The sequence below is a fragment of the Corvus moneduloides genome, chromosome Z, assembly GCF_009650955.1.
Source record: "Corvus moneduloides isolate bCorMon1 chromosome Z, bCorMon1.pri, whole genome shotgun sequence".
Taxonomy (NCBI): Eukaryota; Metazoa; Chordata; class Aves; order Passeriformes; family Corvidae; genus Corvus; species Corvus moneduloides.
Genome location: NC_045511.1, coordinates 69978450 through 70002982, shown reverse-complemented (window position 1 = coordinate 70002982; position 24533 = coordinate 69978450). Strand labels below are relative to the sequence as shown.

Genomic DNA, 24533 nt, shown 5'->3' with positions numbered 1-24533 from the left:
CAGGAAAGAGGAACAAGGAAACAAGGACAGAGCTGAGGTGACACGTGCCTGACTCATCACTGCAGGGACACAGACACCATCTGAGTCAGAGCCCAGGTTTGTGTGACAGCTCATGTCATTGCACGGAGCAACTTCTGACTGAAGACTCTCATGTGGAGAAAAATGAACTGCGGTAGCTGCTAAGGAGCTTGATAGATGAGGCAAAAAAGCTGTCACTCCTGAGCGCTCCTTGCAGGCCTGGTGGGGCTGCCCCTGCAGCACCTGCCACCAAACCATCTCTAGACCCTCCGGCCCAGATAGAATCTCTAAATATTCAGGATCTCAAAACCCCAATGTTATGTCAGATATTGTGTCAAAGTGTCTCCTTGAAAGGAAAAAACAATGACAAGAGCTAGAGTCCTCTGCAAAATTAAGTTTAAAAAAGAAAATAAGTAGAAATTCCCAGCTGGTGGTGAGATTAAGAGGAGTCGTTAAAGCACAACTCATGTTACAGCATCTGTGAGTTACATACTGTAAATAACCAAAAGTCATAACGGAAACAAAACACACTCCAGTCCTCAGCAATGTTTTGGAACAAGCGAAAAATTTATTTTTGTCCCTTTTAGGTATTCACACTAATAACATAAATGTTTCACAGTTTTGATTAAGAGAAATAATTCCATCTTTAATTCAAACTTTGAAGTCACTTCCAGCACAAACACAGCATCTTTTTAATTGAAATAGGAGTGGACTTTTTTTCCTTGAATAGTAATCACTCTTTCTGTCCTTGGAGATCAGACGATCATGTTAAAGTCTCTGAAATTACAGCAGAAAGTGTTGATGGTTTTTTAAGGTTAAATTATTGTTAGACAGCAGCATTAAGCACCAGCTTCAGTTTTGAGAGGGGAGAAGTGTTTATTTTCCAGCAGCTGTTATGAAACTGTAATGAAAAAAAAGAAGAAAAAAAAAAAAACCAGGAAAAAAAAAGCACTCCAAGGTTCCTAGATTAGTTTTGTTTTTAAAAGCAGGATGGTTTACAGTTATGTGGAAACCTGAGACTGCCTGAAATCAGCAAGTCACTTGACCTGTATTGAATCTTAAAGCAGAAATAACACAGCATTTTGTCATTTCAATACAAGGCCCACTAACACTGAGATGTGTTTAGCGTGTGTATGTATGTCCATGTGTTGGGGAAGGAACCTGTGTCCGGGTTTTAATTTGTGGCCCATTGATATTGTTCAAAATCTTTATTATGGTGGTTTGAGCTGTAATATGCTTTATGAAACCTCCTCTGCCAATAATTTTCTATTAATAAGTTGGTGAGACACAGTACTGAGTGTTGACTTCAGAGCAGGATGACCTCAGCAGTGAGAGGCTGTCCTTTGTCACTGTTTTCAGGCACGGCTGGTTTTGTTGTTGCTGATGTATTGCACTCCTAGTCCACAGGACCTGGCAGAGTGAGGACACCTCTGTGAGGTGTGTGACCAAGTAGACGATGGCAGAGCTTTGCAGGGAAGTGGACAGGTTAAGGAACATCAGGGAGTCTGAGAAAGAGCTGCTGGAACCATGCTCTTTCCTTCCTGAGACAGAAATAGGAATATCTGTGAGAAAAAAAATCAAGATCCTGTATCCCACCCCCTGCAGTCCCACCCCCAACCAGAGAGAAGGCAGTAACTTACAGTAAAGGAGACAATGGAGCCAAGTCTATGCTCAGGGTGGCAAGTGAACCGTCTCCAGGTATCTGCCTCACCTGCTCAGGTGCCTCTACTCAACAGGTGTGAGGCTTTGGATGTGGCAGGTCTGACAGCTGATAATATGGATGATGGTCCATCTACCCCAGAGGTGTTGCCAAGATCAGAAAGGCAAACCCGCATGTCATGACCACCACCACGAGGAAGAAAAGATGGGTTATAGCTGGTCCCTCCCCTTTCAAAATGCTGTTGCTTAAAAGGCATTCCTTATTGCCAAACAGCACTTTATGTACATATTACAAATATACAAATTATTGTTTTACTGCAAGCTAATTAATTCATGTCAATTCTTCTAGGAGCACCTAATAGGAAAGATGCACAAAAGCATAGAAAATTGGAAGAAAATCCTTTTTTTTCCCACAGAGGAAAAAAAAATGCCTTGTGCTACATTTGTCAATATTGAAAACATTTATCACATAAACCCCATGAGTACGTTCCTGAAGAGTTTCACCAAACAGAGGTGCTGATGCACCTCAGCAGGTCCCTTCCCCTGATTTGTCATGGGGGGGTTGGTGCAGACGAGCTCTCACCCCCTAACCTGCAGCCCCCCACCAACAGCCCTGTCAGTGCCTGGTGCTGAGATGGGAGCTGTGATGGATCAGTGCTGTAATGAGCAAGACCATAAATAAATAAATAAATAAATAACCACAGTGATAATTAAAGCTGCCTGGATTTTCATCTTAGACATCTCTGCACTTTTTCCCCTGAAATATTTATGTTTGGTTTTGCTAGTTTTTTTTTTTTTTCTTTTCTCTTCTCTCCTTGATTTCCTCCACTTCAGAGCCAAAAGAACTGCCGGACTGGCAGGCACCCAGGCTCCCAACAGCTGGGTGCTGGATGCTCTCTGGAAGCTGCCACTCTCCACCCTGGGGGCAGCCCAGCATCCCAGAGGAGAAGTGCAAAAAGCATCCAACAAGGCGAGGAAGCACCAAGAGGCTGATTAATGGCAGGCAGAAGCTGGGCCACATGCTGCAGCTCATGCTTCCACAAGGTCCCCTGGCAAGGATTAAGCTGCTGCCCCTGGCACAATGAATGTCATCCTTTCTTTAGCCCTGAAGGGGAGTTTTTGTTGTTCACTACTCACTGGCTCTCGGGCTAGGGGAGGCATTGAGGGGCTCACCCCCACACCTGGCCTGGGCCACCCTTGCTCCTGAAGCCTCACAAAAACCCTTTTCTAAGCCAAAGGGATCTGGTTCCCTCACCCACATCCAGGCTGGGAGCTCTGACAGGAAGAGCAATCTTAAAAGTGTTTTTCCATAAAAGCGCTGCTGACTAAAATACATCTGCCACTCAGTGGATTGAGCCATTTGATTTGACATTTAAATTCAGAAATCTCTTACTGCAAAGTGATTTAACACTCCACTGAAACACCACAGTTACAACATAATTTTCAGAGCAAGAAAAATTTAAAGAGTCACCTGTCCAACCAATCCATTCCCAGAAATTTAACAAGATCTGCAGGTGTCTCTTTTTTGGGCAGAAACCCCAGTTGCTGCTGGTGCAGGCAGCATTGCCTGTGCCTCTCCCTTCTGCTTTACAGGAGCAGAACAGAGCAGAATAGAGGGGAACAGACGGGCACAGGGTGCTGCAACACTCCCTGGGCAGCTGCATCCAACCCCTCCTCTCCTCCTTCCCCCAGGAACAGGCTAAAGGGGCAGCTCTTCTGAGAGCTGTTCGGAGAGAAATGTGTTGTTGTGGGAAAGCAGCTGCTGGGAGAGAAAAACAGAGTGTAAGAGATGAGAGTGGAGGTAGCTAGTTGGGATAGAGGAAAAGTTGAGAAAACATGAGGCCTCTTAAAAATCTCATGACTGGACACAACACAGGAATAATGGAGGAAGAAATCAGTTCTCGACTCAAGAAAAATCAAAAATAATAAATAGCAAAAGAGATGGAAAAATCCAAAATAATAGTTCCAGACCAACAGATTAAATCAATGCATTCCTCTCTGCTTTTTTGGCAGCACTGGGCTGATGACTGCCCACTTATCCACAGCTGAGCATAATATATTTCACATGATGATTAACAGGAAGATTATATTTTTCTCCTCCTCACCATTTCTGAAAAAAAAATATAATAGAGACATCCAAAGCTAATACAACCTACTTTTCAAATCCAGAATGCATTTTCAGCGACCTTTTAAGGAAATCCAATACTGACAATTGATGCACTGAATAGTATAGTGGAAATATGGGAAGGTTAGAGGACAGTGAAAGACAAGTAATACACCCATGTTCCTCCCCTCTTGTGTGTTTCATTTTTCCTGCTCTCAAAAAAGAAAGGTTTTCACCTCATACACGTCTGAGTGCTCAGAAACATGATAATGACCAAAAGGTTATCAGAAAGCATTTAACTTTCTGCCACTTTTACAAGAGATGTAATAGGTATGTGCTCTCTATCTTTCATTTTCATTGCTTGCAGCAAAAACATTTTCCAGGTTTTAGCAGAGTGGCTTCCTCCTTTTCTTGATGATGCTTACCACAGGACTGTTTCTGGTAAGGACAGTATTATTTCTCTCCTACATCTGCAGAGTCCTATTTGTCTCGTGTATGAAAACCCAGTACACTGCCTGAAATTAATATCCCAAAGCAAACTGTGGAAAAGCAGACTGAAAGCAATGCAGTTAAAACATGCATGGATCTGGTTCAAATTTTTAAAAATTTCATTACAAAAATAAGAACAATCTATCTAAATTCTTCTTTTAAAACCAACCAGACCAATGTCAACAATCAAGTTCCAGTAACCAAACAATGAAAAGTTTGTATTCTCATCTGCATTCTATTTACAACTATTTCATTTTATGTGGGAAAACACTTCCAAATATGCAGAAAAAATGGGCATAGATGGAACGAACAGAACATTACAGTCACATGAAAAATAATAATACATACCAATGCACGTGATACACTTGTTTTCAATTCCACAAACTATTTCTAAATTACCTCATGCCAAGGAGAAATTGTGCTACTGTTTGAGATTTCTTTTCCCCCTAACCTTCTTGGTATTTCCCCCTAGCAAGCACTGTCACAGCCTTTTACTTTTCTCTGGGATGTTAGGAGAAGGTGAATGGTGGAGCTAAAAGTCCATGGATGCAGAAAGGACAACCAACTTTTAAATGAACTGTTGAATTTTGGCACTGAAAAATAAAAAAGGACATCTGCATGAGCCTGGGCTAAAGCAACCCATAACTATGTTCAGCTCTGGGAAAAACTGCATCACAACTTTTAATCTCAAATTTCCTTTTCTGAAAAAAAATGTGTGAAAACACACTTACAGCAAAAGAAGGCCCAAACAGAAAAATATTTTGGTTCCAAAGATATTTTAAGTGCACAACTGACAGCAACACTTTCTTCATCTTTCAGGTTTTGTTCTGATGTTACATTATCTCCATATATGATACTAACTGGCAGCAGCAGTAACATAGAACAAAATCCCTTCACAAAAACAAAGTAGAGACCACCCAAACTGTACCCATTCCTGGCAGACCTGACAGATGCACAGCTGGAGAACACCACTTTACCCGTCTCCCTAAAAAGTATGTATTTAATTGAATGAAACACCAGTTTCCACCCTCTCATCTTAATGTCAATGTTTTACTGCTCTCTCCTCTGTACACACATGGAGAGATGTAAAAATGTACTAGATTGCATTTAGTTACTCTGAAATCACATTGCTGAAATTATAGAATTGTACTCATTTTTAAATACATGATAAACACTAACCCATCTATTTAATGACTTCTAAAACAATATGGGTTTTGCATCCTTCCAGATATTACAACATAGCACTGAAATAAAAAATACATTTTTTGACTTTTAAAACTCTTAGTAGGCCACAAGTTTTCTTGACAGGAAGTTCTACAAGTGTCTGTTGGCCCAAATTCCTTCTTGAGCATCAGGAAGCAACGTCTCCTTCTTCCTTCTGTCCATTTGGGAATAATGCAAAGGCCTGTTGCTCCACATGAGCCACCTCCAAATGAACCTGGAGAGCACTGTAGCACAGGCAGCACTTGGCAGAGCAGCAGCACAGACAGAAGGGCTGCAAAGGCCCTGGTGAATGTCCTGCTCATGGATCATGATCCTGTGGCTGCACCCAGGAACATATGGTCTCCCACACTGTGCTCTGTAAATCCTTCCTCGTCTCCTCCAATCAGTGTTAGTTCAGCGATTCTCAAACACATTTGGGGCATGATTTTTGGACAGTATAGAAGTGGTATACTGTGATTACCTGTTATGAGTGTATTGTCCCACAATGGTGCACACTAAGTTCCTGCTGACTACATGCAGCAATAGAGGCCACCTCTGAGGACACCTAGGCACAAACCAGCTGCTTCCAGACACCAAAGAAAAGAGGCACTAAAAGGGGCACTAAACCAGGAGTCACAACTCAGGCAGCTCACCTTAAAAAAGTATGCCCTAAAACAGGCTTAAAGGAGAAACACAGAATCATTGATTCATTAAATCATAGAATCACAGAATATCCTGAGCTGAAGAGACCCACGAGGATCATCAAATCCAGCTCCTGGCCCTGCACAACACCATCCCCAAGAGTCACACAATGAGAGCATTGTCCAAACACTTCTTGCACTCTGCCAGCCTGGTGCTGTGACCACTGCCTTGGACAGCCTGTTCCAATGCCCAGACACACTCTGGGTGAAGAATGTTTTCCTGATACTTAGCCTTAACATCCTCTGACTCAACTTTAGGCCATTTACTCAAGCCCTGTCACTGGTCAGCACAGAGCAGAGATCACTGCCTGCCCCTCCTCTTCCCCTCACAAGGAAGTTGTAACTGCAGTGAGGTCTCCTCTCAGTCTCCTCTTCTCCAGGCTGAGCAGACCAAGTGCCCTCAGCCACTCCTCATACGGCTTCCCCTCGAGGCCCTTCACCATCTTCATGGCCTCCTTTGGACACTCTCTGACAGCTTTATGCTTTTTTTATATTGTGGTGCCCCAAACTGCCCCCAGCACTGGACGTGAGGCCTCCCCAGTGCAGAGCAGAGCGGGACAATCCCCTCCCTTTCCCAGCTGGTGATGCTGTGCCTGATGCCCCCCAGGACACGCTTGGCCCTCCTGGCTGCCAGGGCACTGTTGACTGATGTCCAATTTGCCATCAGCCAGGACCCCCAGGTCCCTTTCCACAGTGCTGCTCTCCAGCCTTTTATTCCCCAGTTTGTCCATACATCCATGGTTGCCCCATCCCAGGTGCAGAACCCGTCACTTTACTTTGTTGAGCTCCCTATGGCTGGTGATTGCTCATCTCTCTAATTTGTTGAAGGCTCTCTGCAGGACTTAGCACACTTAACAACACATTTATGGCTACAATATGACTTCTGAAATCCAATGTTTTGCCAGAAAACGTGCAGCAAATACATGTACAGTGCAATAGTGTGAAGTGCCAGAGAGCCTCCTGTCCCCAGCACCAAGATGCCTTCTTGCAGAAAGTGTCACTGCAATGCTACCTATCAAACTCCATAAAGACTCTGCCTCATCCTCCTTCACAACCCTCATGAAAGCTCTGCAGTGATCACTCTACCACTCTGTAATCTGATCATGCTGAGACAGATGGCAAGCAAAGACTGCCCATTTGTATCTAAAATACGTTTATTTTGCTGGTATTTCTGTCTCCCATAGACCATATACTCCTGCTGCACAGTTCTTACGTAGTGCTTTGTGTAATCCCACACTATTTTATACAAGCATTTAGGAAATGTAATGTTCTTCTTTTCTTTCTTTTCTCTTTTTTTCATTTCTTACAATGATCCCTATTGCTTTATCAAGTGCTCTAGAATATACTGGGTCAAAATTATGAAAGCCACAAACTAAAGTTTTATAAATAGCTAAAGAAAACAAATGGCATACGCCTTGAGGTAATAGCAAATAAAAGCTCTTAGAAGAACTTATATGCTTCTGCATTGCATAATACAGTTGTGGAGAAAAATTTATATCTATTTATTATTAATTTAGTACACTGATTTCAGTGGGAATATTGCCTGAAAATGATGTTGTTATTAAAATTTCTGGAAAAGAACCAGGTTTTTTATTTTCCCTTGCACACTGCAGTCTGTATTTAGTTACTAAGGGACAGCCCTCAATCCTCTTCTGCTTCCCTACTTTGAACTAGAAATCATTGCCCAGTTATATTAGACAGATGCTCAGAAAAAAAAAAGGATAGTGATCACAATTAAGAAAACATAACAAGCTCATGACGAAGACATTTAAAGGCTGAAAGATTAACACTTGAGCATCTAGTACTATCTATCCTCCACTAGCTTTTTAAGTAGCAGAGAAAGAAATGCAAATGCTTGCAGGCATGTAAGCATCTTTGCAATGAATATGTATTTTAGAATTTCAAACTGAACTTTCACAACATCTTTCAGCCAGTTCTGCCATTCTAAGTCATACTCTTGAAGTTTTGCAAAATTAGTCATCACCTCATATGTCAAATTGTCACACATAGAGAGGACAAGAGACTCACTTACTTAAGGAAACAGACAAAGGCTCAGCTACTTTTTTGCTCTCTCACTCCTTTTTCACTGCAGGAAAGAAAAAAACTAATTTGCCTCTGAATGAGGATTGTGTGTCATATAACAGCAATGGAGTTTTGCATTTGGGAACTGCAAATATATTTGAATTTTATGCATGGAAAGAGCAGCAAGAATTTTGAAGAATTAGACCTTCATCAAAGCTTAATTTATGTGATACAGGAAGACATAAATAGTATTTGTTAGTAAGAATGATAGCAAAAAGCAGCACGAGAACAGTTTTAACTGTAGCCAACATAAATATATACATTTATTTTCAGAGTAGGGTTTTTTTCATTAAAATGATGTAATGACAGATCACAATGTTTCAAGAAGTTCATCAATATTTGATGTATTTTCTACTTGGATAATGAAAAGCCTGAAAGAATTTCTAACTGATCTCCTGAGCTTTAAAGTGAACTAGAAATTCCACCGTATGTTGTACATAGCTGTGATCTCAGTTTTGAAGGCAGGTAATTATGTAAAAAAACCCCGAAACACTTTATTCAGATACTGTACTTCAATCTAGCCCTGTGGTATCATCTCTTAGTATACAGATGATTATCCAGAAAATGTTGAAACTATGCAAAAAACCTATGAAAATCTGGATCAGACCCGACATGCTCCCCCCTTTCTTTTCGCTTTCTTTTTTCTTTTTTTTTTTTAAGGCAATATTGTCTAAAGTCTCTCTGACAAGCTGCTGCCCTGCATTGCAGTACATTCCCTGAGTGCATCTGTTTTTCTGGTACTGTAGAGGACTTGAGGCCACCTTGCACTCTCCATTGTGCTCTAATTCACAGCACAACCAGTACATTAATGCAAGTTAGCTAATTATTCTGTCTTGTTGATAACTTCAAAATGCAGCAGGTGGATGGGAAAAAATTTAGTCATCTCTCTCAGATGCATGATGTCATGCATAACAAAGGACAGAAGATGAACGCTTTCTAGAAGTACTGGCATCCCAAGTACAAACCCTAAACAGTAGGCAAAATCATCTATACTTGTTCCAAATTTAAGTTAAAATTTGAATATGTACTTATTCTGAAAATGAAACACCCAGAGGTTGCTCTTGGTGCTCTGTGCTTGAATTATGCACACAGAGAGACACACCTTCTCTCTGTAATATATGGAAGGAGAAAATGCTACCTTCAGATACTTCCCCACTAACACACACAGACTGTACCAGCAATAATATGCCTCTGATTACTGTCATTCATCAAACCATTTTCAGTAACAGAACAGAAATTAATTTTCCAACAAATTAACTGATGCTTCTTTTCTTCAGTTAGACATGGTAACTGATTCAGAGCAGGAGAGTATACAGTGACACAGTTTGAAGTGATAATTTAAGACAAAGACCCTTCTGCAAGGTCACAGGTGTCTCAGGAACAGGCCCTTAATAACCCACAGGGCACACAGGCATCCTTTCTGAGTCCTTGACACCAAATAAATGCAAACTATTCCTCTCAATCAGAAAGAAACTGTCTCACAGGTCATGTAAGATTTAGACCAAGAGATTCTGAATGTGTTGTAGTGATCAGGGTCCACATTTCCTGAAGAGCTAGAGGAGTGCAGTGGGCCAGACAGCAGTGCCTCAGGAGCTTCCATGATTTCTGCTTTGGGACAGAGCTGCCAAAAGCAATTTTGTGCCACACTCTCCTTTTTTTTTGCTTCCTTCCCTATACTCACAACTGAATTTGGTTTTGGTTGATACTGTAGGTTGTTTAGATTCACTTGAAAAGACCACACTTTTTCTGCTCCCATTTCTCCCCTTCTTGCTGGCCACTTTCAGAAGAAAACTGCATTAAATGAAAGGACCTGAAGGGCATTTCTTCACCAAAAACCCTGGTGAACTAGACATTTATTCCAAAAGCTCCAAGAAAGACACTTGCTGTCTCACAGGGAGAAAGATAACTGAAGGAGGACTGTGGCTATCTGCAGGTGACAAACACTGCTGAGGATCCCCTGTTCTCTTGTATCACTTCTGTTTAAATGCTCCTATTTATTTATTTTCCAAAAGCTCACAATTCATGAGCAAACTCTTTAGTCAGGCTCTGCTGGTTTTGGGTGTGATTCTTGAGTTGCTTTGGGTTGGCCCATTAAGTCATCTTTCATACTGTCAGAAGAAAAGTCTCACAGTCTCATGGAGCTTTAATGTAAATAATGAGAACTATATCCCATTCTTAATCTCTACAGCAAAACTTTCTTCTTGCTCACATGAATTGTGATTCAGGGAGTTAAAACAATAAAGAAAACAAAGGCATGTACAGAACAAGTTCTATGCAGGCTCCATTTCATTTCACTAAAATAGCTTAACGGGAAATTATTTACAGTATTGCTGACAAGAACATCTTTCTTGACTACCAAAGCAAGTTACCACCTTAAAAAAGGATGTCTGGAATATGCAAATAGCATTTTAAAATATGTGTCAGTGTTTCTGCAGCTGACATCCTCCTACTGCAGCATTAAAGCAGTGTTAGAAAAGCTTTTTTGTATTTCTGCTTTTAGTAAGCGCAGGGAATTCCACTCATCCACAGGGAAACTCTTCTACCCATTGACAGAGATGATCTTCCATATTAGCAGGTCATAGTACTCAACATACAATAAAGAAATACTTTGACCAGTGATTTTTATTCCCTATTAGGAAATTTATTTCCTCTTTAGGTGTTCCTAACACAGAGCTATGAAAGAATGACCAGGTCCTAACTATCATTAATCAGTACCACTTACAACACTAAAATTGTAGCCCTTGGTTCTTGTCAATTAGAAAACATGACATAAAATGCCTAACTTGCCTTGGAAAATGTAATTCTCACCATCACATTAAATTTCATTGACTTCCTTGACATATTTTCAAGGGCTGCTGTCTGGTAAGCTGAAGACAATTGTGCTTCACAACTGAAAAAAGGACTTGTTTTTACTGTGATTTAAAGGTAATTGAAGAAACTAGCTAGACTACAATCCACCTTCCTATTTCTTACCTAATTCTCCTTTACGTCCTCTTGAGAGCCTTTTCTTTTGCCTCAGGAGGGCAAAGCAACTCCAATATAAATTAAAATCATGCCCTTTACATTTTGGCCTCAAGACATCATTAAATCCTCATACTTACTCATTAATAACTATCATTAGTTGTTTCGTCCATAATTATTTATGATACATGACTCAGAGCAAGGTAATTGTCTATCTACAGAGAGGCTTAAGACTGGAAAAAATTACAGTTATGTGGAATTTTAGGACAATAAAGATCTGTAAATACATATTCTGCTTACTAACCTATAGAGTGAAGACTTATTCTCCACATAGTGATATTACTTCTCTTGTCTAAATAATTATGCATCTCAGCTGTGTGTACCACCTTGACCAAAGGACTGCACATAACTAACATATACTCCTGTTTTCCATTTTGAATATCCTGAAGCATTCAGTGACACAAAAAAAAAAAACAAGCAAAAAAAAAAAAAAAAACAACAAACCAAAAAAAAAAAAAAACCAAGGGAAAGAGAATGGATTGTAAAAACATGCAGATAAAATAAAACTGAAATTACTCAGCCAGGGTTGTTTTTCTTTTCCCATCTTTGGCATTTTTCAGAACAGGATACCTACTGCATTCACAGTATCAATTCAGATGTGCTCACGTTAGTGCATCACCACAGAGAGACTGTCCTATTAAAAAGAAAATGTGGAAAAGGATTCTTACAGCTGCATATATTCATTTTATGAAATAAACAACCCTGATGTTGCTGCTTTCAAATGTGTCTCTTATGGCAACAGTCTTATATTTACTAAAACACAATAGGCCTTTTCAGGAATGATGCTATTCCAAGTTCAAAGAGAAAGATAAGGTACCTGGAAATATGCTTTAGGAGTGAATTACATCCATGCCAAATACATCATATTCTCAACAAAATATGCTCCTCTCTCTCCACCCAAAGCCATCTGAAAGAGTTTACTTCAAACCTAAGGAAGAGAACTTTCATTTTCAATTATTTTTTACACTGCATTGTGAGGAATGTGGCACAAGCTTATGAGGAACCCTTGTGCTCCCTTGGTTCTGACTAGTGCCAGACTTTCTTTGAGTTAGTTTGCACTGGATTTCAATGACGCAATAGCAAAAGTCAGGGGCATTTCAAGGCTCCTGAACACTGGTTCAAACCTTTGATACCAGGTCTGTACATCTGAAGGTTACACACAGATGACTGTCAGCCCACTTGTCTCCTTGTAACACAAGACAAGGAGCCTTATCCACTAGTCCTTGCCAGCTGTTCTACACTTCATTAATTGAGCCCCACTCCATAATCAGTCAAGCCTCAGAGTAAAGAAGGTTCTCTTTGTATACTCTCAGTGTCCCACAAAACCTCATTACATCTGTTTCAACAAAAAGCAACTGGAAAGAAAATAATAGATTTTCAAGGTAGAAGAGCAGCTGGACAACCAAAGAGGAAACTTGATTTTGTTGTAGTCTTTGCCTTGGCTTTCTGAGCAAGAATGAGCCTACCAACAATAGCAGTGTATTTTTTTCAGTGGCAACAGCTGTATCTTATTGGAAGGTTACAATATAAATACATTTTCTTGATCTTTAACAACTAAAAATATACTTAAGGAAGCCCTGTATTGGACAAATTCTGTCAGCCCCAGCAAGCCCCACTTTCATTCCTATTCTGTTCAAGTAAGAACAAATGGAATTTTGTGAGACTACACCAAAGTGTTTATGCAGAAAGCCAAGCAGCATCACTACAGTATTAATAGAGTTTTCAGGATTCAAACTGTAAAGCAGTAATTCCCAACCAGGGGAGGTTTAAAAAAAAAAAAAACAAAACTCCAGAAAAAAGAAGAGTTCCAAGGATCACTTAGTAGGCATAGCTAGTGCCACCAAAAAAACAAACCCCCCAAAGTTAGGAAAATTCAGTGCTTTGCAAAATAGGGCACAAATAACAAATCGTATCATCATGTCAACAAGTTATAGCCAGTTCCCTTCTCCTGTGAGACAGTATTTCATTCTCATTATTTTAATTTTAAAAGGGTAAACTATCTCTGGAGGAAAAAGCTCAAAAACTACAACATTCTTCTTCATGTTCAGAAGAATTATGTTGTTGCAACACTTAGTTTTTGTGCAATACAACCTTGCAATTCTTTAAACAAACTGAAGAATACAGGACTTTTTATATCTTTAAAAATACAAAAAGAAGGTAGCATCTTGGAAATAGTTAAACATTTAACAACTGATCTTACATGCTGTCCCTACAAGTTTGAATATCTACCTTTCAATTAAATTCAAGCGAAGATGTTAAAAGCCGCAGAAATAAAATACTTTCAATGTGCTTGGAGCAGAACCGGACTGTTTATTCAAAATGGAAGACTCTCAGCTTTTTGCACACTGTAGTTACTAGATTGAAAAAGGGTTTTTTGGGAGGTGTGAGGTTTTTTGTGTTTTGTTTTCTCCTTCTTTCTTTTTTTCGTTTTTTTTTTAGCATGTGATAATGATTGAGTCTCCGGTATCAGATATAGAGCACACAATTTTCCACAACATAAAAAGTCAATCTGATGATCAGCGAATTCAAGCCTGGAAAGGTGAGTCAGAACACTGATGCACCAGAAATGTATTCTGAGGGGAAATGACACCACATACAAAGCCAGTGGCAGATTATTTTAGACGTGGAGTATGAAAATTCAAGGGAAGCCCTACGGCCAAAGCAGCACCACATCCTGGGGCTCCAAGCCTGTCAAATAAGCAGTGCACTAAGTGCCAAGCTGAAAGTGGAACCAGGGGTGCACAGTTCTGAAATAGCCAGAACTGGTGAACTCAGACAGATGAAAAACTGCCCACAGTGAGAGTTTCAACTGAACACTTCCACTCCAAAGCAAGACCAGAGAAAATTGATGAAGCAGAAAATAAAAGAAAGAAATGTAACAAGGAAATAAATACAAGGAATTAAAATAAAGACATAAAAGAAGTAAAATGAGGAATTAAGCTACTTCAGATCCCACAGGCTTGACAGATCCAACAGAGAAATGGAGTAACTTCTTAAAGTAAACACAAAGGTACTATTAGTTGAATGTTGTTGTAACAGCCTCCAAAGGCTCACATATTTGTGACCTTGCACTGAACTCATGCAAGAGATTAAAAACCCAGCTGGTACCAGTATCTTTATGAGACATAACCATGACCTGATTGCTACCACAGAAATTTGCTGGGATGAACTGGAGTGCTATGACTGATGGCTACAAACTATCCAAAAGAGACAGGCAAAAAAAGAGTTGGGGGAATTTTCCTCCATGCCAAAAATGAGATTGATTGCACAAAGCTGTCTTTGAAGAACAGCAACATGCAGGTCAAGAGCTTATGGATGGAAATTAAAGACTAAGCCAACAACAGAAACCTTGTGGTTGGTGTCTATTACACGTTACCTGATCAAGGAGAGAAGGCTGGTGAAGAGCTCTTTCTTCAGCTGCAGGAAGAATCACATTTGCAGGCCATGATCGTGACAGAAGACTTCAGCCACATGGATGTTTGCTGGGAAAACAGCACAGCCAACTGCAAGCAGTCCAGGTAAATACAGGAGAGCATTGAGGGTAAGTTTCTAGCCCAGATGATGAAGACAGACCAGAGGAGAAACATTCCTTGACTTGTTTCTCACTAATATGGAAGAATTTATGAGAGAGACCAAGACTGGAGGTAGCCTGGGCTGCAGCAATTAGGCTCTGGAGGAATTTCCAATATTGAGGGGTACAGGTCTGATAACAAGTAGAATGAGCACCTAAGCCAAAGACGGCATACAATGCAGCTTGCAAGAAGAGGGGAAGTTAGCAAGATACAGATGGCAGGAAACATGAGGAAGAAATGTGAATGGCTTGGACAGTCTGCAAAGGAGGAAAGGAAGGAAGAAGGCTAAAAAAGAAAACAGGAACTGATGGTGCACAGACAGTTTAGGGCTCTTTCTCAGAGGTAAACTCTAGAAACCCTGTAGAGCTTTCAAAAAGAAAGGGGTGGTTTTGAACTGGATTTTTCACCTGAGGAGTTACTTCAAGGTGATCTGTTTCTATTCTAGTCCAGGGAGTGAGAGGGGTTGCAGAGCTCTGCAGGTAAGATTACAGAGGAGTTACAAGATGACAGAAGGCAGTTAAAGGGAAAGACAAACAGGCCACAAGATTTCAACCCAGCTGAACAGTGCACTCAAACACAGAGATGTGCTGACAGCGAGAACAGAAGCACAGTCTGGGATCCAGGACCCCACTGCTCTGAGAGTCCTTGACTTCTGTGCCACATGATATCCTTCTCTCTGAATGGGAGAGACACAGATCTGACAGACAGGACAGTCCCATTCAAAGGGTCAATGGCTCAATGGTCCCACGTGGAGACCAGAGAAAAGAAGATTCCTCCAGCATTATTGTTGGAACTGGCCCTGTTAAACATCTTTGTCAGCGACATGGACAGTGGGACAGAGCAGCCTCACCAAATTTGCTGACAACACCAAGCTGTGCGCGGTGGTGGACACGCTGGAGGGAGAGGATGTCACCCAGAGGGACCTTGACAGGCCTGAGAGGGGCCTGTGTGAACCTCACGAAGCTCAACAGGGCCAAGCGCAAGGTCCTGCACCTGGGTTGGAGCAAGTCCAAGTACAGCATAAACACAGGCTGGGCAGAGAATGGATCGAGTGGGGTACTGAGAAGTACTTGGGATGCTGAACGATAAAAGCTTGATGTGACCCAGCAATGTGCACTAGCAGCCCTGAAAGCCAAGTGTGTCCTGGTCTGTATTAAAAGATTGTGGGCAGCAGGCCAAGAGAAATGATTCTGCCTCCATGCTACACTCCCATGAAGCATTTTCCCTGCACCTGGAGTGCTGTGTCCAGCCCTGGAGTCCTAGCATAAGACATGGATGTACTCAAACAGACCCTGAGGAGGGCTGAAAAAATGTCCAGGGAGCTGGAGCATCTCCCCTATGCGGACAGGCTGAGAGAGCTAGGGTCGTTCAGCCTGGAGAAGACTCCAGGGAGACCTTAGAGAAGCCTTCTAGGGTCTCCCTAGTCTACAGAATAGATGAAGAGCAATTTTTTACCAGGGAGTCCACTGATAACAGGAGGAGTAAGAGTTTTAAACTGAGAGAAGGTTTAGATTAGGTATTAGAAAGAAATTGTGTACTGTGAGGGTGGTGAGGCACTGGAACAGGCTGTCTGGATATGCTGTGGCTGCCCCATCCCTAGAAGTGTTCAAGGCCAGGCTGGATAGGGCTTGGAACAACCTATCTCCCATGGCAGGGGGGGTTAGAACTAGGTGATGTGTAAGGCCCCTTTCGACTCAAACACTCTGATCCAAGCACTTTTCACAGCTTATATAAGCAGCTTATGTGGTTTGTAGGGAGTTATTTTTCAGAGATGGAGGAAAACTGCATTTTGCAGCTTTACTTTATATATTAAAAAAAAGTTTGTTTTCATCAGATGTTCCATCAAGCACAGAATAGGAAAGAAGGGGGAAACAAGAGCTTTCTGCCTTGAAAAGCAATGAAGGATTCTACAGTGTTTCAACTTAGGAGGCAGTTTACCATGTAACCTTATCCAAAACCCTGGGAACTTTCCCTCTGACTTGAGGGAAATTGTTTTCATACTATGTTAATTACTGTTGCTATGGCTAGTTCAGAAAAAATTGTTACCTCTTTGTCTAATTGCCAAAACAAATTAACTTATCAACACCTGCCAGAATCTGAATGCCGCCAATGTACTAGTGCATGTATAGATAACATGAACCTTGAACAGAAACAAGACAATTTTTCCTATTTGCTTTCTCATTCTTTCCCACCTGGTGGCCTTCTATGATGGAGCGACTACAGCAGTGGATAAAGAAAGGCTTACAGATGTCATTTATCTGGATTTCTGCAAAGCCTTTGACAGCGTCCCCCACAACATCCTTCTCTCTAAATTGGAGGATTTGATGGGTGGGCTGTTAGACTGCTAAAAAGTGGCTGGATGGCCATGTCCAGAAGGTGGCGGTCAATGGCTCACAGTCCCAACAGACAACAGTGAGAAGTGCTGTCCCTTCAGGAACCTTCAGTACTGCTTAATGTCTTCATTAATGACACTGATGCAGGGACAAAGTGCCCCCTTAGCAGATCTGCAGATGACACCAAGCTGAGCGGTGCAGCTGACACTCCTGAGGGATGGGATGCCATCCAGAGGGATCTAGACAAGCTTGACAAGTGGCCTGTGGGAATCTCATGAGGTTTAATAAGGCCAAGTCCTGGTGCTGCACCTGGGTCAGGACAACCCCTGGTGCCAACCCAGGCTGGGCATGAACAGATCGAGAGCAGCCCTGCCCAGAAGGACTTGGGGGTGCTGGGGTGAGAGCTGGACATGAGCCAGCCATGGGCACTCCCAGCCCAGAAAGCCAAGTGTGTCCTGGGCTGCATCCAAAGCCCCGTGGGCAGCAGGGGAGGGAGGGGATTCTGCCCCTCTGCCCTGCTCTGGTGAGACCCCACCTGCAGAGCTGCCTCCAGCTCTGGGGTCCCAGCACAGGAAGGACATGGAGCTGTTGGAGAGTCCAGAGGAGGCCACCAAGGTGATCAGAGGGATCAGATTTCCTCTGCTATGAGGAAAGGCTGAGAGAATTGGAATTGTTCAGCCTGGAGAAGAGAAGGCTTTGGGGTGACCTAATTGTGGCCTTCCAGCCCCTGAAGGGAGCTCGCAAGAAGGATGGAGAGGGTCTATTCAAAATGGCATGGAGTGACAGGACAAGGGGGAGTGGTTACAAACTAAAAGAAAGTAGGTTTAGATCACATTAGGAGGAAGTTCTTGGCTGTGAGGGTGGTGAGGCCCTGGCACGGTTGCCCAGGGAAGCTGTGGATGCCTCATCCCTGGAAGTGTTCAAGGCCAGGTTGGATGGGGCTTGGAGCAACCTGGTTTAGGGGAAGGTGTCCACGACCACAGCAAGGGGGGTTGGAGTCAGATGATCATTAGAGTCCCTTCCAACCCAAGCCAATCCATGACTACATATTAATATTTTATACTGAATTGTTTTCACATTATAATTAAAACAGGCAAAATTTACATTTTTATTTTGGTGGCAGATTTTATTTCTGACCCTAGTCTGAGGGTCCTGTAGCAATATTAACAGAAGATGCTGAATCATCAACCAAATAAAGAAAACAGGGTCAATCAGCTGCTTCAGGATGTACAGGTGCAAGCACATGACGACAAACAGGGCATGTTCCCGACTACAAAAAGAGAAAAAAAACCCAGGTCATTTGCACAGTTTGCAATTCTATTAAAAAGCTAATAATTATTTATAAAGTATTTAGTGTCTTCACAACAGCAGCACCTCAAACTCAAATTTGACTGCAGAGCAACCTGGAGCTGACAGCTAACACAAACTCAGAATGAAGACTTGTTTTGCTTTTAAACTAGCTATGCAGCAAATGCATCAGGTTGTCTCCAAATTCTTCTTCAAAGCATTGATTTTACAGGTGGGATTTCCTTTTTTTTTTTGAGGCAAGGATTAAAAATAAGCTAGGCACAGCCCAAATATAAGAGGAAGTATTTTGCCCTAGTTTTCAGCAATAGCAGTTTACTATGACAACAGAAAAAAAAAAGGCAGGATGTGTAAAACAAGGAAAATTACTATGGTAATCAACATTATCAAGGTAAAAAAATTATAAACCCACCAACTAAATCCATCAACCCTCCATGCTACAGGTGCTCTGCTACGACCCCCATAGTACAATCAATTAATCTCCCTTATACTCTTGAAATTGTGTTGCACTGTAGGCTCACTGAGAACTACCAAGCCCAGGCCTGCACTGCACATAAAGGAGAGTGCAAGTAAAAAAAAACATTAATTATGGTTGTTTTAGTCTAGCTTCAATGTGATGCAAGCCTTTTTAAGACATTTGGAAGGAAACTGATTACAGGTTATGAAAATGAAATCTAATATCGTATAGAATTACTAAAGGTAATTTAAAAAAAATTAATCTACAAGCATTTCAGTATTTCTTCTGCCAGCCTTAGCTGTCACCATAAATGGGCCTGACATTGTGGTAAGACAGAGCAGACCCTTTGCTATTCTCAGAGAAAATGAATCCATCAACTTTACTTCAAGGCAGGAATATAGTAAAGAAAGCTTTTCTTGTACCAAAAGAAGTTATAACTCATCCATGTCTTTCATTCTCAGTAAAGGAAAATGTGTTTTCCCTTACAGAAATATTTCCTCAATTAAAGAAATTACCCTTCAGGCAAGTACAAATACAGCTTTCTTTCCTCACTTGCACTAGAATTTGGTTCCATAATGCATAAATTCAACAGCCAGTTATCTCTTGGTATTTCATCCCACATTTTCAAAGACTTAAAAGTCGTTCTTCCCCGAAGAATACACGAATTACACAACACCCCCCACAAATCCTCCACCAGCCCTGTAGTACTTACTCTCTGTAACCAAAGAGTTACACAAGGTTTGTGAAACAAATGATGACAGGGTAGCTCAGTTATGATTTCACCTTCTATATATTCACTGCAACAGATAGTACAACACTGCTCTTGACCTAAACCCATGATGAAGAAAAATAATTAATACTTTGTTTTACATCTAAGATGAGCTCAAATCAAAAGAGATATGTTATCAACAGTATCACTAAAGGTTGCAAAATACAGTCACAGTAACTCCAGTAAAGATTAGTTTTCCAGATGGATCAAAATTCTACTCAGATTCAAAAGATCTTAAAACAGCATTATGGAGAAAGTATACTTAAATATTGCATCTATGGTATCACAGAAAGTTGAACTTGATCTTACAAACTTTGTGGAAATTACTTTTTCATTATTTTTCCATACCATTGTAGTCACCTGTGATGATACTCTGTGGCAAACAATCTATGGTTTCTTTCGTAGCTGGTGGATGAGTCTGTTCAACATCAAATGTAAGAGACTCCAACTGTGCCAGAGCAGTCTGAAAGGGCAAGGAGAGATCAAGTTCTCTTACTCACAAACGTAACATTTCATACAAAAACAAGCAAGCAGGAAAAAGAATTCAATTCTAGCAGTATTACTTTTTAAAATGGAAGATATGTCTATCAGACTAACCATTACATCATTTTTAGTTTTGTAATGAATGAGATGAAAGGTCATCTGAAGGTCAAAACAGCAATGCCTTGTTTTTTAAGCATTCTTAGAGTATGAGGACAGAGTCACAACTTAATCTACAATGAACATCTGTTAATTTTATAAAGTTACAGAAAAGGCAGCAAGTTGAAAATGCAATAAGGCTCGCCAATCTAAAACTGTCTTTGCATTTTACTTCTGAAAATAAATGCCTCATTAATGTGTTTCCTGGCTTCAACTATTGAAATAGTTGGGCACAAACAAAAAATATTAAGCTACACTAATGGTGTAAACTTCCAGAAATAAAAAACCCAAGATCCACATAGATGTTTCTAATCTTAAGACAGACATAATGCTCTGAGGCAACTTTGTTTTAAACTCAAATTTCACCATACAAAATCTTTAAGACTCCAAGGCTATGGCATATTTGCTACATATATTTGCTGTGTACATCATACACTCAACCATGTAAGACACCAGAAGGATGTCTAGTAGAAAAAAAAAAATCAAAATCACAGAACTCAGAATATTTGGTTATATTTGCTAAGAAATGTACTAGCTATACCTGTTTGAACAGCAAACAAACTGAAACTGAAGAACCAAGAACACAGAAGCACCAGGTTCACACCCTTAATGAGTTAGTCACATCCCTTAAGTACAGCAACTTACTGTTCCAATCAGCTTGAAAATTATTTACTCTATTGGCCACAAAACTCTCTTAGTAAGAAGTATAAGACCGTGTAATCTGTAATGTTGGGAATACACTTAACCAAAAAGCTCTATATACTATATACTAGGGAAACATTGGATTATACAGAAACCTTTCCAGTAGTCTTTCCTCTTAAACTTTCCCTAAAGTTACTAGAGCTGCAATCTGAAAACATGCCTGCACTTGGATCACAGCGACAAGGTAGCTCAAGCAACCACAGTACCACAGATCCAACCTAGCAGGTTTATACTCACAGTCAAACCTCTGTGGGGGAGAAAGTTCAGCATGAGCTAACAAATATTTACAGCTCCTACTGCCACATGTATTCTCATCTTGGAATCTCTCAATTTAAGAGAAAACTTGGGGTTATCCCTAGCGCAGTGTGCGAGTCCCCCTGCAAAACAGGTACACTGCTCCAATTTTACAGCTAATACCCATCAAATTCTGCTACAGCACAAAATACTACCTTACTAACATTAAGATGATTTTAGAATTTGTAATTGGATTTTGCTACAAGTGCAATGGTCTGAGAATAAACTGTAGGTAAAAATATTATGCTTAATCAGAGTAACTACTACACCTGGAAAAACTAGGCAAGATCCTAGTTCACACAGAAGATCCTAAGCACACAGAAGGTTGCAACAGTAGCTATGTGTCAAACATCTGTTTACACCCAGCATATGAGTATTCTCAAACAGAAAACATTGTATTGCTTGCTTGCTTTTGAAACCTACACATAAGAAACATCATAGACATAAAGCCTTACAGTGACTCTGATGCTTAAAGCCACATTTTCAAATTCAAAGCAAAGCAGTGTCTATTTTATAACTTTTCTAAGGCGTATCTTCAAAATACCTGTACTTCACTCCTCTAATTACTCATGTCACTGCTTACTTCTCCATGTACCATAAAAAAATGCTGGACATTGTTTTGTTAAAATCAAGAGTGCTACAGCCTACAGGGGTTTGAACTCTTCACATCTGTGAATTGGCACAGGAAATACTTATAACGTCACTGATGCAGTGCAGACAGACAGCCTGTTCTGTACTGCTAATGAAGTAAACCAGACACTCCCAGCTATGTTGTTTCTTTATAACAGATGAAAGAAAAAAAAATTTTAAATCACACATGCATTTTACTACTTTTAAGAACCCAAAGCCTTATAGAACATAGCTTTTCAAAACAAGTATCTAATATTTTCATTACTTCTCCCCTCCAAATGTCACAATTACTTGGGATAGCTCTCTCCCACTTCCTCCCCTCCAATTAATTAAGATACACTTGAATTTTGGATGCTTTATTATGTCATATCCCTCTCAAGTATTTCAAAGCAAGAGTAAATCATTTTGCTTATATTTTCTGAACAATTTTAGTAACCAACTTCATACTGGAAAAATATGTGCCCTTTATTTCTGCTTGAGGTTTGAAGAGAGTATTTGGAATTCTTACTCACAACCTGTGTCGTCCATGTGGTCACAATCAGTACAATTCCTCCTTTTATTACTCAGTTACCACTTTCTGCTGACTAATTCTAAATACGCCCACCATAAAGTTTCACACCATTAAGTGCTACTTTCAAGCACAATTGCTATGTAAGAGAATTGGCTTTCCCACATTCACAGTGCCACAGGTACCTCTGTAGTCATCTGCCTGCTTGCTAATGGTGTTCAGTGACACTGTTCCTGGTGACATAAATGCAATTACAGCACCTCCTCAGCCAGCCATGCACATAATCACCTAGGATTTTTTTACAGGTCACTCTGACAAGACTGCACACATTTCTTCTGGCAGAGTAATTAGGCAAATGTTGTTACACAGGAATGAGAAAGAATAACTTGAGTCATAATAAACTCAGTCTCCTCTTCAAGTGTTACTGTGCAAATTAAAAATAAAAAAGATGGGATTAGTTTCCCCTCTCTACACAGATCCTCTTGCTTTGGTGCAAAGGAGGAGGTCAACTGTTTCTGTAGTTCTGTTTTTTTTGATGTAGTGAGAACCAGCATCTAGGAAAGACACAAGAATATACAGCTTCAAAATACTGCTTTTATAATAAGGATATCAACACACCTTCCCCACATTAATGAAGTGTCTCTAAATGAGTAATGCTAACAAAACCCTACACAGCTGGAGAAAACCCTCTGATACTTGATCATGAATGATGACCTCCCATATACCTTGGGGGATGTACAATGACTGGCAGCTTAAGGCAACAGCCCTTCCACTGCCTTGGAAAAGACCTGTGAAGCTCATTCAGAAAATCATTGACTTTGCACATATCCATGGGAAACAACCCATTATCTATGAATGTTCCACTGCCTGCCAGCTTTAGAAAGCATTTCAAAGTGCCCTTGGTATTTTGTCTGCAAGCACACTATGACATACAGCCTTGCCCTGTTCACCCCTTTAAAGTAAATGCTAGCAGTCAAACTGCCCCTTGCTGCCCTAAACTTATGTCACCCAAAAACCATTCAGTTCAGCTGTTGTAACACCATATTAATGTCTACATATCATTTAACTCTTATTTTGACAAATACCCTGCAGGGGAGATTTCTGGTGATGCAAGAATTGTCGCATTGCATCAAACTGGGTTTCTGCTAGCTCTATATTCACTCTGACATTGACCAACCTATAGTAACAAACAAAAGACAAAGATCATAACCATGCTGGCTCTTGGTAATACATACTTTGGTCTATCCAAAATTAGACAGGTGAAATGGGATTAGAACAAGGTAAAGATAAGAGGTGTTTTTTCTTCTGGGTGGTTTCTTTACCTGATTGGGGTTTTTTGTTTGCTTGTTATTGGGTGGGGGTTTTTTAAACTTTTTTTTTTTTAAATTTAAAATACACAGAGTCAAGACAGTCAAACACAGAAAAGTCTTCTACTCATAAGTAAAAATTTGAGAAATCCAAATGTACTCTTGCAAAAAAAAAAAAAAGCTGGGATAATTCGCAGGCACAGATTCAAGTATAAGCTTTCCTTTGTTATGTAGAGAATTTGGCAAAATTCTTTAGAATAAATTAAATGGCATATATTTATACTGGTAGAAATCAGTAACTTTCTTTCCCTTATGAGGAAATAAATACATATGCTAAAAGGAATAGGTACCAATCAATGACTTCTTGTAGTACATCCTTTAAAAGAACTTCCAAGATGTATTTTCATGTTTGAAGACCTGAAAGTTCAAACTAACACAGGAAGTATTTTTCCCCCCATTCTCCCAATTTTCAGATTAAGTTGAAGAAGGATTCAACTATAAACATTTGTGTCACAACATCACTGATGTAAGACTATCAAAAATGTTTTAATACCTCCACAGCTTCTAAATGTTCCTCTAGTGCCATAAATGTGAGAAGTTGAGGTTCCATGTAAGGAACAGCTTGAGGAAGTCCTAGGCCATCACCAAACTCATCAAGTAGTCTGAAAAACATGGGTTAGGAAACGGTCTTATTTTCAAAATAAATAGTTGCAACAGAAAGTCTGGGTATATCAAATTAT

The 24533-nt window shown here is 40.4% G+C and overlaps 1 protein-coding gene across 7 annotated transcripts in view; it reads right to left on the bottom strand.

The window, feature by feature from the left end:
- Window positions 1–561: 561 nt before the first annotated feature.
- PJA2 (praja ring finger ubiquitin ligase 2) overlaps window positions 562–24533 on the bottom strand; it is a 49912-nt gene continuing 25940 nt past the window's right edge. For 3 of the 7 annotated variants that reach the window (XM_032096095.1, XM_032096100.1, XM_032096099.1), the window contains exons 6-11: window positions 24347–24455; window positions 20062–20176; window positions 19657–19772; window positions 18287–18452; window positions 11794–11911; window positions 562–1559 (exon numbers count right to left, since the gene is read on the bottom strand). In XM_032096095.1, coding sequence (XP_031951986.1) covers window positions 18390–18452; window positions 19657–19772; window positions 20062–20176; window positions 24347–24455 — 403 coding nt within the window. In that variant the 3' untranslated portion in view covers window positions 562–1559; window positions 11794–11911; window positions 18287–18389. Of the gene's footprint in view, window positions 1560–8936; window positions 9366–11793; window positions 11912–18259; window positions 18453–19656; window positions 19773–20061; window positions 20177–22774; window positions 23041–24346; window positions 24456–24533 lie in introns of those variants that run through there. The other 4 variants (XM_032096101.1, XM_032096097.1, XM_032096098.1 and 1 more) reach the window with 4 other exon arrangements.